The following is a 20,180-nucleotide window of genomic DNA, read 5'->3' on the forward strand; positions in this document are numbered from 1 at the left end:
AGATCAGACCCTCACTTTGTGCTTAATAACTGCAGCAGTCTCTACCAACTTTCCTCACCTAGTCACATAATCCTCCAGTCAGTCTCTCATCCACACTCCTACCAGAGGAATTTTCTAACTGGTAATATGATCAACTCATTCCTCTGCTCCAAATTTTCTCATGCTTCCTGATCTACAAGGAGAGACATAGCCCTATATGATGTATGGTTTCTGATTTCTTGTCCAATCTAATTTCTTATAACTCCCACCTCATACTTATTTCCCAGGAATACTCAAGAACTCTGTTTCCTCTGCACTGGTTGTACAAAGCAAATTCTTGTCTCAAACTCTTCTGTAAACACTTCCCTAACCTTCACAATCTTTTTTTTTTTTTTAATCCTCACATGAGGTTGGTATGTTCTTACAGATTTTATTTTCTTTTTAGGGAGGGAGAAGTAGAGGGGAGAGGGGAAAGGGAGAGGGGAGAAGGGAGAGGGAAAAAGGATCTCGTTTGCTTCCTGTATATGCCCCAACTGGATATTCAACTCATAACCTAGGTATGTACCCTGGCTGGGAATCAAACCAGTAGGCTTTTGGCATACAGGACAATTCCAAACCAACTGAGCCACCTGGCCATAATTTTTAACAAGTGGACAGAGAACCTGCTTCTCTAGTATTCTCATGAACAATCTATGTGTTCCTCTTAAAGCAATTTTTATTTTTCTACTATAGTTCGGGTTTTTTTAACTGGTGGTCTTGATAACAGAATGTGATGGCTCCTTCAAAGGTCAGCCATTCACAATTTGTGTTTCCCAAAATAATTCATTTTATTATTTAATAAATAGAAGTATGCCTACAGTGATCATATTTTTCAGGCTTAAATAGGAAAAATAAGTTTCAATGTAATAAGATTTTTAAAAAATATATCTTATTGATTTTTCACAAAAAGGAAGAGAGAGGGATAGAGAGTTAGAAACATTGATGAGAGAGAATCATCTATCAGCTGCCACAACCAAGGTACATGCCCTTGACCAGAATCGAACCTGGGACCTTTCTGTCTGCAGGCCGACGCTCTATCCACTGAGCCAAACCGGTTTCAGCTCAATGTAATAAGATATTTATGACAACAACTTCCCAGAAAAATCTGTGACCAATACTAACTTTCAGTACTTCAGAAAGTCTAAAGCCAAACTTAAATATGTTACTCTTCATTGTTACATCTTCTATAACTACTTATCACCATTTTTTCCTATCTTCCATCCCTCTTACAAATATGTACAAAATAAATAACATGGATGGTAGGAAATAAAATTGTATGTTTTCCCTTCAATCTTTAAAAATGCATTTTTGGGGAGAGACAAAATTGTGGCGGAATAGACAGATGTGTCCTGAGCCTTGACGCGCAGCAAACAGAGGGAGCAACTGAAACGAGTGGAATCCAGTCCAAATTGGTGAAGGAGACGCAGCTCATGAGACAGTTTGCAGCCAGGAAGGGCAGAGATCCCCCGGAAAAAGGTAAAATCAAAGATCTGGGCAGTACAATCTGCCAGACATCTGTGCCTAAAAGGTCGGAGAGAAATTACACAGCGCCAAGCTGCATCCCTGAGGACAGACAAAGCATCTGACTGGGGAAAAAAGGAAAAGAAAAAGAAAAAGAAAAAAAAAAAAAAAAAGAATCCATGGGACTATGGGATGTAGTAGATTTTAGACTTTGGAGTCTGGATTTGGGACCTGAGCTCAAAGGCAGCCCTGAAGAGCTTCTGGACTGCACAATGCCAGCAAGAGAGGAGCTTGCAGAGACACGGACCCTCCTCGCACTGGGTCCTGCGCCTTTATTCACTGAACCTAGTTTGTAGGACCTTTCAGATACAGACACTTACCTGTGGCTGAGATGAAGGAGAATGGGTGGAGTTGTGGAATCTGGGGAGAGTAGGCAGCAGCTGGTCCAGGTGAGGTGATAGCGAGTCTGGTGCTGAGTCATATCTAAGCTCCAGTCGCCATTTTATCCTGAGAGATACCCCTCCTTCCAGTCTCCAGGCAACCAGTATAGCCACTCAGATTACACCCTGAATAACACCATGCAATCTGAGTACTCCCAGAGGCCATAGGAACTGCCTGAAGAGAAATCTTTAAAAGCTAAGCATCTCAATTACGCGGCTACGCTGCCAGGGCCATTCAGAGTGCTTCAGTGTGCCTCACTGGCAAACTTACCGCAAGTGCTTCTGTGAGCTGCCACTGGGAGTAAGCGCCTATCCAACATAGGTGCAGCAGCAAAAGCTGAGTCTGTCCACCCCACAACTACAGAACTCTGAGCAGCACAGTCATGCCTTTCCAGAGTGCAGGCCCCCTGAGCCACATCCCCACAACAGACAGTTCCTGGGTGCCACTGTAAGTCCCCACTGGGTACGCATGATTTCAATTAAGGGTGCAAGACAGAAAAAAATTGGGTCACCCTCCTCCATGGCTGCTGACTTCTAGACACCGCAGTTTTGCCTCTCCAACTTCAGGCCTACGTCAAGAAAACCCAAATAGCTCAAGTAGGGAGCTACACTCGATTATCAAACCCAGGAGAACTGAGAGATTACACCAGTAGCACCATCCCCAAAAGAACCTGGGCAGCAAAGCAATTGGATCTACAATTAAAACATTACAGGAAAACATGGGAATATAAAAAAGAAATCCCCAAAGGAAAGAAAAAGAGAAATAACCAGAAAGGGAGTTAAATGAAATTGAGGCTAGCAGCTTAACAGAGAAAGAATTCAGAGTAATGGTTTTAAGGATGTTTAAACAGCTGGATGACAAATACACACAACTCAATGAGAACTATAAGGAGCTGAATGAAAACATCACTAACATAAAAAGAAACCAAGAGGAGATGAAGAACGACTTAGCTGCAATAAAGATCACATTGGAAGGCTTAAACAGTAGACTAGAAGAGGCTGAGGACCGCATCAGCGAATCAGAAGGTAGTAAAAAACACACAAACACAGTAGCAACTGGAAAGAAGATTTACAAAGCAAGAGGAGAAGCTAAGGGAGCTTTGGGACAACACAAAATGAAACAATATTCGAATAATCAGGATACCAGAAGGAGAGGAAGAGAAGCAAGGAATAGAAAACCTGTTCAAAAAATAATGACAGAAAATTTCCTTGATATTGGCAAAAAAAAAAAACTATACAAGTCCAAGAAGTACACAGAATCCCAAACAAGTTGAACCCAAAGAGACTGACACCAAGAAACATCATAATTAAATTGGCGAACACTAAGGACAAAGAATCTTAAATCTTAAAGCATCTTAAAGAGAGAGACAGAAAGTTACCTACAAAAAGATCTCCTATTAGAATAACAACTGATTTCTCAACAGAAACACTCCAGGACAGAAGGGAATGGAATGAAATTTACAAACTGATGTAAAACAAGGGACTAAACCCAAGAATACTATACCAAGCAAGGCTATCATTCAAAATTGAAGATGGAATCAGGAGCTTCGCAGACAAAAAAAAAAAAAAAAAAAAAAAGACAAAAAAAAAAAGGGGGGGGCTAAGAGAGTTTATCATTACCAAGCCAGCAATGAAAGAAATGCTAAAGGGACTGCTATAAAAAGAAGAAAGAGAGCCGAGACCGGTTTGGCTCAATGGATAGAGCATCGGCTTGGGGACTGAAAGGTCCCGGGTTCGATTCCGGTCAAGGGCATGTACATTGGTTGCGGGCCCATCCCCAGTGAGGGGTATGCAGGAGGCAGCTGATTGATGATTCTCTCTCATCGATGTTTCTAACTCTCTATTCCTCTCTCTTCCTCTCTGTAAAAAATCAATAAAATATATTTAAAAAAAAAAAAAAAAGAAGAAGAAGAAGAAGAAAGAGAATGGCAAAAAGAAATACAAACACTGCCCTCACTGGTTTGACTCAGTAGATAGAGCATCAACCTGCGGACTGAAAGGTTCCAGGTTCGATTCCGGTCAAGGGTAAGTACCTTGGTTGCGGGCACATCCCCAGTAGGGGGTGTGCAGGAGGCAGCTGATCAATGTTTCTCTCTCACTGATGTTTCTAACTCTCTATTCCTCTCCCTTCCTCACTGTAAAAATTCAATAAAATATATATATTTTTAAAAGAAACACAAACACTAAGAAAAAAAATATGACAAAAAACATGTAAATAACAACAATAAATGTAAATGGATTAAATGCAATAATCAAAAGACTTAGGGTAGCTGAATGGATAAGAAAACATAACCCTTATATTTGCTATCTAGAAGAGACCCAACACAGAGCAAAGGATTCACACAGACTGAGAATGAAGGGATGGAAAAACATTTTTCAGGCAAATGAAAATGAGAAAAAAAAAGCTGGGGTTGCGATACTTGTATCAATAAAATAGACCTCAAAGTGAAGGCCATAACAAAAGATAAGGAAGGCCACTACATAATACTAAAGGGAGCAATTCAACAAGAAGAAATAACTCTGGTAAATATATATGCACCCAATACAGAAGCACCCAAATACATAAAAAAAAATCTCCTGGAAGATATCAAGGGAGAGATTGACAACAATACAATCACAGTAGGAGACTTTAATACACTGCTGACATCACTGGATAAATCTTCTAAGGAAAAAATTCAGCAAAGAAACAGCATTTTAAATGAATAGCCTAGGATTTTAAAAAATAAATAAAAAATAAATGATGACTGGGTTAAAAAAGAGATCAAAGAAGAAATTAAAAGCATCCTGGAAACTAATGACAACAAAAACACAACAATCCAAAATCTATGGGACACAATAAAAGCAGTCCTAAGAAGGAAGTTTATACCTATACAGGGCTACCTCAAAAAACATGAAAAAATGATAATAAATCATCTAACTCAATAACTCAAAGGATCAGAAAGAAAGCAACAAGAAAAGCTCACAGTGAGCAGAAGGAAGGACATAATAAAGATCAGAGAAGAAATGAATGACATAGACACCAAAAAAATAATACAAAAGATCAACAAAACCAAGAGCTGGTTCTTTGAAAGGATAAACAAGATTGATGAACCTCTAGCCAGGCTCACAAAGAATCAAAGAGAAAGGATGCAAATAAACAAAATCAGAAATGAAAGAGGAGAAATAACAACAGACCCCACAGAAATACAAAGGATTGTTAAAAAAAATACTTTGAACAACTCTATTATAAGAATAAACGACACATTCCTAGAAAATACAACCTTCCAAAACTCACTTAGGAAAATTCTAAAAATCTCAATAGGCTAATAACTATTGAAGAAATTGAAGCAGTCATCAAAAAGCTTCCAGCAAACAAAAGCCTGGGGCCAGACAACTTCACAGGGGAGTTTTACCAAACATTCAAGGAAGAATTACCTATCATCCTCAGACTATTCCAATAAATTCAAGAGGAAGGAACACTTCCAAGCTTATTTTATGAAGCCAGCATCACCCTAATATCAAAACCAGATAAAGATAACACAAAGAAAGAAAATTACAGGCCAATATCCCTCATAAATATAGATGCCAAAATCCTCAACAAAATTCTAGCAAATCAGCTCCAGCAGTACATCAGAAAGATCATACACCATGACCAAGTAGGATTTATCCCAGGGATGCAAAAATGGTATAATATTTGAAAATCAATAAACGTGATACATCACACAAACAAATTGAGAGAATAAAACCACATAGTTATATCAATTGATGTAGAAAAGGCATTTGACAAAATACAATACCATTTCTTGATAAAAACTCTCAGCAAAGTGGGAATAGAAGGATCATACCTGAACATAATAAAAGCCATATATGACAAACCCATAGCCAACATCATACTCAATGGACAAAAAACTAAAAACAATTTCCCCTAAGAACAGAAATAAGACAGGGATGCCCACTCTCACCACTCCTGTTTAATATAGTGCTGGAAGTACTAGCCACTGCAATCAGACAAGAAGAAGAAATAAAAGGCATCCAAATTGGGGGGGTGGGGGGGAAGTAGTAAAACTGTCCTTATTCGCAGATGACATGATACTGTACATAGAAAACCCTAGAGATGGAATCCAAGATGGCTGCTCGGGTAGGCAACTAGCCGCAGCCGCACACAACAATTTTAATAAAATACAACTAAAATATAAAATGGACATTACCCAGAACTACAGGAAAGTCGACTGACTGGAAATCCTACAACAAGAAGCAAGGAGAAAACCAGAAGGAAGCACGGAGGAGCTGTAAAAGCCTAAGGTACGGAGATACGCGGCGCACGCGAAGAGGACGGAGCCGGAGAGGAGGGAGGCCGAGTGCCTGGCGGGCGTTCCCTAGCGGAAAGGAGATAAAACTCCGACTGTGCTCGGCCCCTGACTGCTCTGAACCCCAGTTCTGGGCCAGACCCCGGGGACTCAGGCTCAGCCATAGGGAGCTGGGCTGTAAGTCGGAACCCTGGGGGAGCGGAGAAAGGAGGTCCCGGAGGCGCGCACACTGCCCCCAGAGAAGGGACGGTCGGCTGTGCTGCGGGATTGCCCTGGCGGGAAGGAGACTGGGGCTCCAGACTGCTCTGAACGCCACCTCCAACTCCACTTCCAACTGAACTGAACCCCAATACCGGGCTCATTGTGGGAGAGCATAGACTGTTTGGCAGCAGGCGAAAATCGAGGGCACCTTTCTCTCAGAGGCGCCGGCAGCGAGCACTGAAGGACCCGCATAGGGCGGGGCTGACGGAAGCCAAAGCTGCAGGCTCCACCCTGAAACCCCGTCCCATCTGTAACTGCGAAATGCGACAACAAAATAGATCACAAACGAAAGAAATGGAGGACAAAAAGCATCTGGATATAGAGTTCAAATCTACGCTTATAAGGTTTTTCAAGAATTTCCTAGAAAAGATGGATAAGGCCTATGAGGATATGAAAAGAGATCAACTAGAATTAATAAGGAGTCAACAAGAAATGATAAGGGATCAACAAGAAATAAAGAATACATTGTCTGAAATAAAAAATATTAAACAGAGTCCTAAAAACAGAAGGGAAGATCGCAAGAATCAAGTCAAAGATTTGGAACATAAAGAGCCAGAAGACACTCCTACACAGAAGCTAGAAGGCAAGAGAATCCAGAAAATTGAAGATAATGTAAGAAACCTCTGGGACAACTTCAAGCGAACCAACATCAGAATTATGGGGGTTCCAGAAGATGAGAGAGAGCAAGATATCGAAAACATACTGAAAGAAATAGTGACAGAAAACTTCCCCAACCTGGTGAAAGAATTTGACTTACAAGTCCAGGAAGCGCACAGAACTCCAAACAAAAGGAATCCAAAGAGGACCACACCGAGACACATCATTATTAAAATTCCAAGAGCAAAAGATAAAGAGAGAATATTAAAAGAAGCAAGAGCAAAGAAGGTAGTAACTTATAAAGGAGCACCTATACGATTGTCAGCTGACTTCTCAACAGAAACCATGCAGGCCAGAAGGGAATGGCAAGAAATATTCAAGGTGATGAATAGCAAGAACCTACAGCCAAAAATAAGCTACCCAGCAAAGCTATCACTCAGAATCGAAGGCCAGATAAAGAGCTTCACTAATAAAAAAAAGCTAAAGGAGTTCATCACCACCAAACCAGAATTATATGAATTGCTGAAGGGGGTTCTTTCAGAAGAGAAAGTAAACAAAGATAAAAATTATGAACAACAAATACGTAATTATCAACAAGTGAATCTAAAAACCAAGGAAATTAAAAAAATCTGATGAACAATATTAACTGTTGAATATAATAGAATCAGAGGTATGGAAGGGGAGTGAACTGACGATTCTTGGGGAAAAGGGGAGAGGGGGGCGTGGGAAGAGACTGAACATAAACTGTGCACCTATGGATGAGGACAATGGGGAGAGGGGAAAGGGCAGAGGGTGGGGTGGGAACCTGGTGGAGGAGAGCAATGGTGGGGGGGGGGGGGGAAAGGAACTTTTGTAATAATATGAAAAATAAAAACTTATAAAAAAAAAAAAAAAAAAAAAAAAAAAAAAAAAAGAAAACCCTAAAGACTCCATCAAAAAAATTACTAGACTTAATAAATGAATTCGGCAATGTATCAGAATACAAAATTAACACCAAAAAATTTATGGCATTTCTATACACCAAAAATGAACTTACAGAAAGAGAGACTAAAAAAAGAAATTCCAGCCGAAGCCAGTTTGGCTCAGTGGATGGAGGTCGGTCTGTGGACTGAGGGGTCCTGGGTTCGAGTCCAGTCGGGGGCATGTGCCTTGGTTGCAGACACATCCCCGGGGGGGTGTGCAATAGGCAGCTGATCGATGATTCTCTCTCATCGATGTTTCTAGCTCTCTATCCCTCTCGCTTCCTCTCTGTAAAAAATCAATAAAATATATTAAAAAAGAAAAAAAAAGGAAAAAAAAGAAATTCCATTTACCATTGCACCAAAAAACTTTTAAGATACCTAGGAATAAACTTAACTAAGGAGGTAAAAGACCTATATGTGAAAAACTACATGATACTGAAAAAAGAGGTAGAGGAAGACATAAACAGATGGAAGAACATAACATACCATGTTCATGGATTGGTAGAATCAACATCATCAAAATGTCCATACAACCCAAAGCAATCTATAGATTCAATGCAATCCCCATTAAAATACCAAAGGCATATTTTACAGACCTAGAAAGAACTCTCTAAACATTCATCTGGAGATCCAAGATGGGGGCTTAGGTAAATATACCTAAACTGTTGCCATGCACAATAATTTCAAAACTACAACTAAAAGACAAAAAGTCTATCACCTAGAACCAAGGGAAAGCTGGCTGAGTGGAAGCTCTACAACTAGACTGAAAGAGAAAGGAGCACTAAGGGCACAAGCGCTGAAAAACTGAGGTACGGGGCACGCGGGCCATTTGGGCTGGCAGCGGATCCAGGCTGGCAGAGGGCATTGCTTTTTTCAACCTAAAGAGAGACAAGCTCCCAGTCTATCTGAAATCCAGTTTCTGGGGAGAAGCTGGGCTGTCTGCCATTGGTTCAGAAAGAGCTGCACACAAGCATAATTGTTTGCTGTGCTGGGGCTCGAGACACAGGGACGCAGTCAGAGAGGCAGAGACAGCTGACTGGCAGCCATCGCTGTTTGCCACACCCTAGCCTAGTGACGCCCTGAGACCCCGCCCCACACAATCTACAAACACACCCAACCTCCAAGCAGCGGCTTTTGCATATGAATGGCCTTCTCTATTTCAGTTTAACTTAGCAAACTTGCAACCTGGGGCAGACAGCTCCAAAGCCTCCAAGCTCCGAGCAGGGAGGAGAGGAAGGTGGTTCTCGCTGTAGCTCCTGCAGGGTGACCTCAGACAGTAGCAAAACTGCACCCCACTGGAGATCCAGAAGCCAGTGCATCTAATGGTCAGTGTGAGATACCAAATTGCAACTCCTCACATCCATCAGTGACACATTCGGGAGGTGGACTCAATGAGCACCAAAGCCCCACTGAAACAAGGCCTGCACCATAAGCGTGTCTCCAGTGCAGCAGTTCTTCCATTATAGTCACAGTGGATCCTCACAGCCAATTGTTGTGCCAAGAGGGACCATCTTCTCACAATCCAATTGCCCTCAACTATTGCCTGAGCTTTCTGTTCATGCTGAGCTTGAAGCCTCGTGGTGGCTGGTACCATCGATCTCTCTCTCGCCCAATCATGTGAGCTGGGCCCTCCCTGGAGAAGAAATCTGAGTTCCCCGAGATATGTGATCCGTGCTGAGGCCCTGCTAGTAGGCCAGGGGATCTCAAGACAAGAGCTGGGCATGAGGCCATGGGGGCATAGGCTACCAAAGAGACAGAACTGAAGTTCACATCACTCTGCTTGGCCCCAAAGGATGACTGGTTAGCCAGAGATGGGTAAGATTCATTAGGGAAGGAACAATCTAGGACAGGCACAGTTGCAGAGGGGCCATCAGGAGAGAACTTGGGGGTCAACAGAGGTGGGGCATAGACCCTCACGTTCCCCCCAACCTTGCAGGGGCCTGAACCCTCACTCTTTCTGAGGGAGATCTCCTGCCCCCATGGCTACTTTGCTTCCCATGCCCAGCTAAATAGGGACACAGGTGACAGACAGAGACTAGGTCCATAGCAGCTGCCCTATATCTATACCCAGCCTAGCACCAAGAATGCTCAGGGTCTACTCAAGAATGCAAATAATCCTTTTCACTAATATTTACGGGGTAAACTAAGATTGTTGGTAGAGTATTAAATTTGACAGTAAAGTAGTAATCAAGTTTTCAGGTTAATTTAAATAGCCTAATTGAAATAAGTGAATATTCAAGAAATTTTAATTGCATTGGGCAAAAAGCTGTTCTAAAAGTAGTAACTAAAATTTCTTTTCTTTTTGTAAAAATATATTTTATTGATTTTTCACAGAGAGGAAGGGAGAGGGACAGAGAGCTAGAAACATCGATGAGAGAGAATCATTGACCAGCCGCCTCCTGCACACCCCCAATTGGGGATGTGCCCGCAACCAATGTACATGCCCTTGATCGGAATCGAACCTGGGACCTTTCAGTCCGCAGACCGACGCTCTAGCCACTGAGCCAAACTGGTTTTGGCAAGTAACTAACATTTCTATTGATAGTTCATCTCATAGTAAAATTCCTGAACATGCAATGAACTTAAAGCAGTCATATTTTTGTGCAAAAAATTAAAATTTAAAGTTACCAAGACTGCACTGTAAAACTTATAAAAGCCTCCATCAATAAAAAAAGGGGGCAGGGATTATAGGGTAATATCATTAATGGAAAAATATCCTATAAATTACATTGAGAAAATTTTTACTTTACAAAATTAATTTTCATTTATAATGCTAACATCAAGACACCCATGAAAAACAAACATGGTGTCTAAATAAGACGAAGGAAAATTGTTTGGGCAAAAATAAAAAGGATCCCAAATCAATTATATAGAAAAGATTCCTTTATTAACTTTTGGTCGAGAATATGTTTGTATATTTTCAGAAAACAACTCTAAGACCAGGTAGATTCCTGCAACAGAGAGGAATTGACAGGTCTGCTCCAACCACGAAGATAAGAGATGTAAGTCCAGAGATGAAAGACGCTGATGATGCCTTGCCATGCTAGCAGTCAGCAGCTGTGTGTCATTGCAGGTTGTCTAGGACCAAACCAGAGAGGTTTGGACCTCATTGCCACCCACCATGTGCCCACCATCCAGATATCACTGCTGACATGTACACATAAGAAACTGTTTGAGATTAATGGCGAAGAATCCAAGATGGCTGCACAGGTAAATACCTAGCCGCAGCTGCACACAACAATTTCAATAAAATACAACTAAAATATAAAATGAACATTAACCAGAAATACAGGAAAGTCGACTGACTGAAAATTCTACAACGAGAAGCAAGGAGTAAACCAAAAGGAAGAGCGGAGGAGCTGTAAAAGCCTAAGATATGGAGACACGCGGCGCCCGCGGAAAGGACGGAGCCTGAGAGGAGGGGCGGCTGAGTGCCTGGCTGGCGTTCACTAGCGGGAAGGAGATACAAGCTCTGACTGTGCTGAACCCCAGTTCTAGGCCAGACCCTGGGTACCCAGGCTCAAACAGAGGGAGCTTGAGCTGTGAGACGGAATCCCAGGGGAGCGGCCAAAGGCAGAGCCCCCGGAGGCGCGCACATTGCGCGCAGAGGACGGACTGTTGACTCTGCTGCTAGATTGCCCTGGCGGGAAGGAGACAAAGGCTCCGGACTGTGCTGGGCCCCAGTTCCGAGTGCTCTGAACCCCAGTTCTAGGCCAGACCCCGGGGACCCAGACTCATACAGAGGGAGCTGGGCTGTAAGGCAGAACCCCAGGGGAGCGGCGAAAGGAGGTCCCGGAGGCGCACAAGTTGCACGCAGAGAAGGGACAGTTGGCTGTGCCGCGGGATTGCCCTGGCGGGAAGGAGACAAAAGCTCCACACTGCTCTGAACACCACCTCCAACTCCACTTCCAACTGAACTGAACCCCAGTTCCGGGCTCATTGGGGGAGAGACCAGACTATTTGGTAGCAGGCGAAAATCGAGGACACCTTTCTCTCAGAGGTGCTTGCAGCGAGGACTGAAGGACCCTGGGGAATACTGAGACTCAGGAGCCGCATAGGGCGGAGCTGATGGAAGCCAAGGCTGTAGGCTCCACCCTGAAACCCCGCCCCATCCAAGCAGAACACAGAGACTTTTAAGGCTACCAACTCAGGGAAGCTGCGAAAATGCTGAGACAAGAAAATAGATCACAAACGAAAGAAATGGAGGACAAAAAGCGACTGGATATAGAGTTCAAATCTACGCTTATAAGGTTTTTCAAGAATTTCCTAGAAAAGGTCGATAAGACCTATGAGAATATGAAAAGAGATCAACTTGAATTAATAAGGAATCAACAAGAAATAATAAGGGATCAACAAGAAATAATAAGGGATCAACAAGAAATAAAGAATACATTGTCTGAAATAAAAAATATTATACAGAGTCCTAAAAACAGAATGGAAGATCTCAAGAATCAAGTCAAAGATTTGGAACATAAAGAGCCAGAAGACACTCCTCCGCAGAAGCTAGAAGGCAAGAGAATCCAGAAAATTGAAGATAATGTAAGAAACCTCTGGGACAACTTCAAGCGAACCAACATCAGAATTATGGGGGTCCCAGAAGGTGACAGAGAGCAAGATATTGAAAACATACTAAAAGAAATAGTGACAGAAAACTTCCCCCACCTGGTGAAAGAAATAGACTTACAAGTCCAGGAAGCACACAAACAAAAGGAATCCAAAGAAGACCTCTAAACTTTGTATTTACTCCTTTTAAAGCAGAAGTATATGAGCTAAGACACTAATCACACCACCAATTTAATAACAGCTGTGGGATTATAAATAAATTCTACTAAATTAAATGCATGTATATGTGCTTACACTCTGAGTTCAGAAAAGTTAAATCAGGTTGAGAATCAAGGAAATACAGTATGTTTAATATTCCCATATCAACTAAATGCAATTTTACAATCTAAGCAAAAATGTGCCTATACTGTATATTTTAAGTTTTAAAAATAACATTGGTGTATGGTTGATTCATCACTACAAATTTGATTATACTCTTAGGACAATTTTTTTTTTTAATCCTCACCCAGGATATTTTTTCCATTGATTTCTAGAGAAAGTGGAAAGGGGACAGGAGGAGGAGGAGAGAAAGAGAGACATCAATTGGTTGCCTCTTTTTTTTGAGGGGGGGGGGCGTTTTTATTCTTTTTTTAAAAAAATTAAATTATTATCTGTGTACATATTTTAACATTGCCCCCCCGCTCCCATACATACCAATTGGTTGCCTCTTGCACCCTCCCTCACAAGCCCCCACCGGGACTGGGGAACCTGCAACATAGGTAGGGTGCCCTTGAGTGGGAATCAAACCTGAGACCCTTCAGTCCACAAGCTGACATTCTAACCACTGAGCCAAACCGGCCAGGGCTATTGTTAGGGCAATTTAAACATTTTCTTAAATTCAAGTCATAAACTACTTGAAAAATATTACAAAGCTGCTCTGGCCAGTTGACTCGGTTGGAGCATCATCGCATATACCAAAAGGTGCAGTTTGATCCTAGGTTGGGGTGCATATGGGAAGCAACAAATTAATATTTCTCTCTTAAATAAATGTTTCTCTCTCTCTCTTTCTGTCTTCCTCCCTTCCTTCCTCTCTCTCTAAAAATCAATAATAGCATATTCTTAGATGATTGTTAGGGGATAAAATATTGCAAAGCTTTCCCAAAATGAGGAAGAAATTATCATGTATTTATAGCATATATATGAACAATAAAATTGCTTACCTGAGTAATGAATAAGGCTGTGTTTGAAAGATCAGCAAATCATTACAGTGACCCTAATCAACATAAAAAGAAATTATCAAGGTTTTTGATAAAAATAACTGCATTAAAAATTGAATATTTTGTAAATATAAAAGAAATTAAATAAAGCAGCAAATAAATCTCTCTCCAACTATGAACAGACATGTATACATGCACATACAAACATACACAAACATACACATATCTGTGTCCATACAAATGTTAGATATGTGGTTACCATTCTTTCAGTGACCCAATTTTTACCTAACCACAGTCTATATAACTGCAATTTTAAAAATCAGAAACATGTTTTTCCCTTAGAACAGAGAGTTCAAAATGAGAATAGTACAGGTTTTCAAGCTTTTTTTTTTTTTAAGCAGAACTTTTTTCTTTCAAATGACTTATTTTTAATATTCTCTTTACCCCAACTCCCTTTTCAAGGTGGTCCCAGGAGTCCTGGGAATTCTTCATTTGAAAATTACAGATCCAGAAGATTATTCTGAATATGATTCTCTCATCTAAAAATTAATGTGGATGATTCAGCAGAAAATTTCTCTAATCCTTTCAACTAGGTCTTTAGAATTTCATAATTTATGACCATGATTTTAATAAGAATTCCTATTTTAATGAAAAAATTTGTATCGTAAGACTTCCAGTGCTAATAAAAAGAAGACAAACTACTAAATTTGATTTTTAATTAAATACAAAGTTGTGGTTATAATTTTTTTGAAGCACTGAATTCTGAAACTTTCAATATACAGAACATTTGAATTGGAGGCCTCATACCTATGTTAAAAAAAAAAAGTTCCCTGGAGATAACCTACTTTATTCAGGGTTCGACAGGTCACTCAGTGGGAACAACTCTGGAGATAACTACACCTAAAGAGATGACAAGGAGCTGGTGCCTCTTTGGTTGGACCCTGGCTCCTGACCCAGCCCAGCCCTGAGGGCTCAGGCCTGCTATGCTCCTGTGTTCCAAGCAAACCAGCGCAACCAGTCCTGACTCCTCTCTCACCACATATATAAGAGGAATGTGGCCACTCTACTCTGAATTTCCCAAGGTGATAGGAGTGAAAGAACAGTACTCTCCAAATGCTACTCATTTATTCCTTAGACCTTAGTTTTATCAGATTTTAAAACTGGAATGCTTTAAATGCAAATATAAAATAGGGGTGAAGTAGTGGCAAAATATGCATAAAATAAAAAATACTTCAAACATTTCAAAGTAGTTTCCTCTTGAGGGAAAAAGCTAACATGATGATATTCTAGTTATCGATAGGTAGCAAATTTCATGAGTACTTACTACACTAAGTAGTAATATACATTATATATTCATATGTATCAAATATTACTTACAAATATTTTAATTCAATAAAATTATAAAATTTGACTAATAAAGTTAATAGTCCTATTTTGATTTGTAAATCAACAATATCCTAAATGCTTCTCTACAGCCATTTATTCTGAAGACTAGAAGCCCAGTGCACGCACGGACTCATGCACTAATGGTGTCCCTGGTCTGCAGAGATCGGCAGAAACACGCCACCAGTGCACATCAGGGCAGGAAGGGACCGTGGGAGGGCTCCAGGGCGTGCCCAGTCCATCTTGCCCAGTCCCGATTGGCCAGACTCCATCAGCAAGATAACCTACTGTTCAGAGCGTCTGCCCCTTGGTCAGTGCGCCTCATAACGACCAGTTGAACAGTTGAAAACTTAGCATGTTAGGCTTTTATTATATAGGATTAGTCACACCACAGAGGAACTTTCATGCCCTTTCATATTTTGCAATGTGGGGGGGGAAAAAAGCATTCTTAAATAAGAATTTAGGATAAATAACACAATTACTCAGAGGAAATATTTAGATAAGAAATTTTCTTACTGTATCCAAGGAAAGTAAGTCATCTTTGCTCCCACCAAATACCATTATTTCATTTTCTTTTCCCAAGCAGGCTGTGTGCCATAACCTATGATTGAGAAGTGTAAACAGAGTAAAATATTACCAAGGAAAAAGCTGTATATCACATATTAATCAATTTTCAATTGCACACTCTAAAATGTAATTTCTTTTAAAAGAGAATAGATTTTAAAGATTTTTCTAGAATCATCAGAGGATTTGATTCTAGAATTCATTAAATCATATCATTTCAATTAAGGAGATAACCCCCAATAACTCTTTCCCATTATATCCCCCAATTTTTTTCTAATCTCTTTTTCACATAGGTACTGAAATATTTTAGTCACAAAATTATATAATTTAAAAATATAGCTGGGCCGAGACCGGTTTGGCTCAATGGATAGAGTCAGCTTGGGGACTGAAGGGACCCGGGTTCGATTCCGGTCAAGGGCATGTACCATGGTTGCGGGCATATCCCCAGTAGGGGGTGTGCAAGAGGCAGCTGATCGATGACTCTCTCTCATCGATGTTTCTAGCTTTCTATCTCTCTCCCTTCCTCTCTGTACAAAAACAATAAAATATATTTAAAATATATATATATAGCTCGGTGTGGCTCAGTGCCTGAGCATTGACCCAGAAACCAAGAGGTCATCAGTTTGATTCCCAGTCAGGGAATATGCCTGGGTTGCAGACTCAATCCCCAGTAGGGGGTATGTAGGAGGCAGCCGATTGATGATTCTCTCTCATCATTGATGTTTCAATCTCTCTCCCTCTCCCTTCCTCTCTGAAATCAATAAAAATATATTTTTAAAAAAATGAACTCATCAACAAAAATAGCCACCTTTCCAATTCTTCTTACTATCTACCATCTTATTGCCCTCATCATTTTTTACTCTTTCTTTCCTGTTCTCTCTTCCCCCATCACCTGACAAATCCAATTTGGCATTTTCTTTTCATTTACATTGTCACGCTATCACTCTGGGTACAGAATACCATACATGTTCCTCCTTTTTCTGCCTCTAATCTTTCTCAACTACATATAGCTGATATATATTTTTAACCATGACATTTCCTGATCAAGAAGCACCTGTGCCACTTTTCTTTTCCTAATATTTATGACCAACAGGTATTTCTTTTTCCTATAAAACTAACTGTTGCCTCTTCCCAAATGAACCTTCTCTTCAGCCAACTTCATTTACTTGCATTCCCTAAGAGTGAAGCTTATATGCTTTTGTTCAACCCATTTCCTAGTCTTAAAATGAGAAATCATTCTCTCAGGGCCTTAGAGAGAGAGAGAGAGAGAGAGAGAGAGAGAGAGAGAGAGAGAGAGAGAGGCTCAAAATTCCCAAATGCAACCCAAACTGGCTCTGTCACTCTCCCTATTCTGCATCTATTAACATTTTGTGCTCATTTTATAACCTAACTTACATTTGAAGATAAACTCCTCTATATAGTACTGCTTTGTTTGATGTATGTATCTCTACTTCCCCACAAAAAGATCAAAAGTTGCCACAGTGGTCGGCTGGGTTCATTAAAGCCAGCTGCGCACATTCCATGTTCAGTGACATGCTGGTAGCTTGAAATGGCCGTGGTGGAAATCAGCAAATGCTACCAATTAGGGCTTTTTTTGGTTTGTTTTTCTTGGAAGCAGTGTAAACTGTTTACAGCACATCACTAGAATTGGGGCAATTAAATTTTATGCTTCTCTTTCAAAATGCCCACTATGGTGTTCTGCATCCAGTAGAAGACCAAACACTTAACAGAAGTAAACACAAAATGCCAGCAAAATTTATTGTTAAAATAAACAAATCATTTCATAAAGGAGTGAAGCATTTAAGGTGTTCTTTTAAATGGTGTGGTAGGTCATATCCATCTCCACATTATTTACCAAGAATACTTTTATGGTTTTAAAAAGCTCAATATTTCTCAGGGCTCAAACTCTCAGAAAAAAAGTACACATAAATTTCTCAATTTTAAAAGATATATTGAGGGTTTATAAAGTCACTGCTTTGATTTTGAGAATACTTTGATTACTTCTCTTAAGAGACCAAATTGCTAAAGCAACAGATTCTACAAACAATTACATTAATTATTTTATGATCACATAACTTATTTTTAGCACATTAATCCTTTTACTTAACTTCCACAAGTGCAAACAGTGGGATTATGCACAATTTTAAAATCAATTCCTTTCCTCAAATAATCTTGATACATACAATGACAAAAGCACTGGGGACCCAGGATAGAACCGAGTCAGTAGAGACTTTGAGAAATACTCTGCCCAATTCTCCAACTTGTACGTTAGACCATACTTTGATCTAAATCATCTGTAACACCCAGATTATGTTGTGAGGTCAGAAAAGGGGACGGGAAGAGAGACTGAGTAAAGAGGTAGAATATGATGACGTCCTCATATGTAGGAAAGAATAGCTTAACTTACTGGAGAGAAGGTCACAGGACCTTGGCAATGCTCATGGGATACAATAGTACCTAAGGCTCTGAAGACCAACACCTCGTTAAACATCTGGTACAGATATTTAAGAAAACTCTTGGCTGGCAGCTATCTATACAAATGATTATATGTGGCTAGATAGATGGCTTCTCAACCAAGCATCGTTTTATCTAAGGTGAGACCTGAGGAAGAGAATGCAATACTGTACAGCAGTGGGTCCAACCAGGGGCAATTCTGTTACCATAGGGACATTTGACAGTATATAGAGATATTTTTGATAATCATAACTCCAGGTTGGGTGGGGGGCAGTACTACTGGGATCTTGTGGGTAGAAGCCAGAGATGCTTTTAAACATCCTCCAATGCATAGGACACCTCTCAAAATAAATAATTTAATCCAAAATGTCAATAGTGCTGAGGTTGAGAAACCTGCTGTAGAATTACAAGAGGAGAATTGGGCAGCTTACATTTCAAATTATAGCTTGGAAAAGTTTGCACAAAATTCATTCAGATGTTAAGTACATTTTCACTTTTATAAAAAATTAGTATATATACACATATATGTTCTCCTTACACTAAACTGTATCCCACTTGTTCTCCTCCTCACCTCATACCTGAAGATAGCTCTGCCTCTGTCTTATCTGCCTTATGGAAACTCTGGCCTGGACTTCAGCATCGAAGAACACTGGAAAGCCTTTCCTGCCTTGATTTTGGTGACATCTAGCTTGCAACCTGATGTTTTTCTACAGACTGATAGTTTATGTCCTCTCACAGCTGCTCTAAACTTATTACCTAAACATTCTAATAAAGCATATTATTTACATGACACATAGGCTGAATTTAAAAAAAAAATCTCTTTACATAGCTCAGTTCTAACTAGTATATTATTAATCATAGTTGTATTACTTTAATCATTAATGATTGAAATATAAAATAGTGATTTAAAAATTAAGTACTTTTACTATCACTTGGTCTATAATGCATTCATACAATCAAACAAATGAAGAGAACGAAGAGCTGATCTAGTCCAAGCCCCTCACTTCACAGATGAAGAAAATGATGCTCAGTTTTGTAAGTGACTTTCCCAAAGCCAAAATGCTAACTAGTAGCTGAGCAAGGACTAGAATTCTGAGCTCCTATATCTTAATATAAAACTCTTTAAATTAAAATACTCATTACAAAAGATCCAGAACTGCTAAAGTAATATATTCTAATAAATTTTTATATATAAAATATAAGAATCACACACATAATTATGATAAACTCTAAATATATTATGCATATTAATATAGAGATATAAAATGATATATACTAAATATTTTCAGGTCTTTTTCTCAAATTACTTGTTATATATTAAATTACTGAAATGCATGTCATTCAGTTAACTTCACATTAGTATAAATTATCTATAGTAAAAAATCTGAAATACATAGCATGAAATAGAATAAAATCTATTGCTAACTATAATAATTATAATGTGCTAAATTTAAATTTCATATGAATATATCTTTATTATACCATCAATCAAATTAGAAAAAAAAATAAGAATTACAATAGTGTCCAGCACATGTGGCTCAGCAGTTGAGCATTGGCCCATGAACCAAGAGGTCACCCATTTGATTCCTGGTCAGGGCACATGCCCAGGTTGCAGGAGCAGCTGATTGATGTTTTTGTCTCTCTATCCCTCTCCTCTCCTCCTCTCTAAATATCAATAAAAACATTTTTTTAAAAAGCATTACAGTATAAATGTGGTTTTCTTTATAGTCTAATAATAGTATATTGTTTCTACAATTTTTTGTAAAAAAATTATACTCTAAAATATACCACAAATAACTAACATGTTTTTTAAATTCATATTAATAAACATTATTAAGATACAGTTTAATAGAGAAAAAATAATAACCTGCCACCTACTTGATCAACATAAAAGCAAATTCCCCACTAAATTACTCTCAACCTCTTACATAAACAAACTACTGCTAAAGCTAATCTCATTCTTGTCTACTTATTAAAAATAGTAACATTATATAC

At 39.5% G+C, this 20,180-nt stretch overlaps 1 protein-coding gene across 2 annotated transcripts in view; it reads right to left on the minus strand.

Moving 5' to 3' along the window:
• The window catches only part of KLHDC1 (kelch domain containing 1), a 95,557-nt gene that overhangs the window by 11,585 nt on the left and 63,792 nt on the right, over positions 1–20,180 (minus strand). For both annotated transcript variants that reach the window (XM_084885320.1, XM_084885321.1), the window contains 2 exons: positions 15,684–15,768; positions 13,788–13,840 (listed from right to left, as the gene is read on the minus strand). In XM_084885320.1, the coding sequence (XP_084741446.1) occupies positions 13,788–13,840; positions 15,684–15,768 (138 nt within the window). The remainder of the gene's footprint in view (positions 1–13,787; positions 13,841–15,683; positions 15,769–20,180) is intronic.

Source organism: Pipistrellus hanaki (assembly GCF_964339955.1).
Source record: "Pipistrellus hanaki genome assembly, chromosome: 1".
NCBI classification, from domain to species: Eukaryota; Metazoa; Chordata; class Mammalia; order Chiroptera; family Vespertilionidae; genus Pipistrellus; species Pipistrellus hanaki.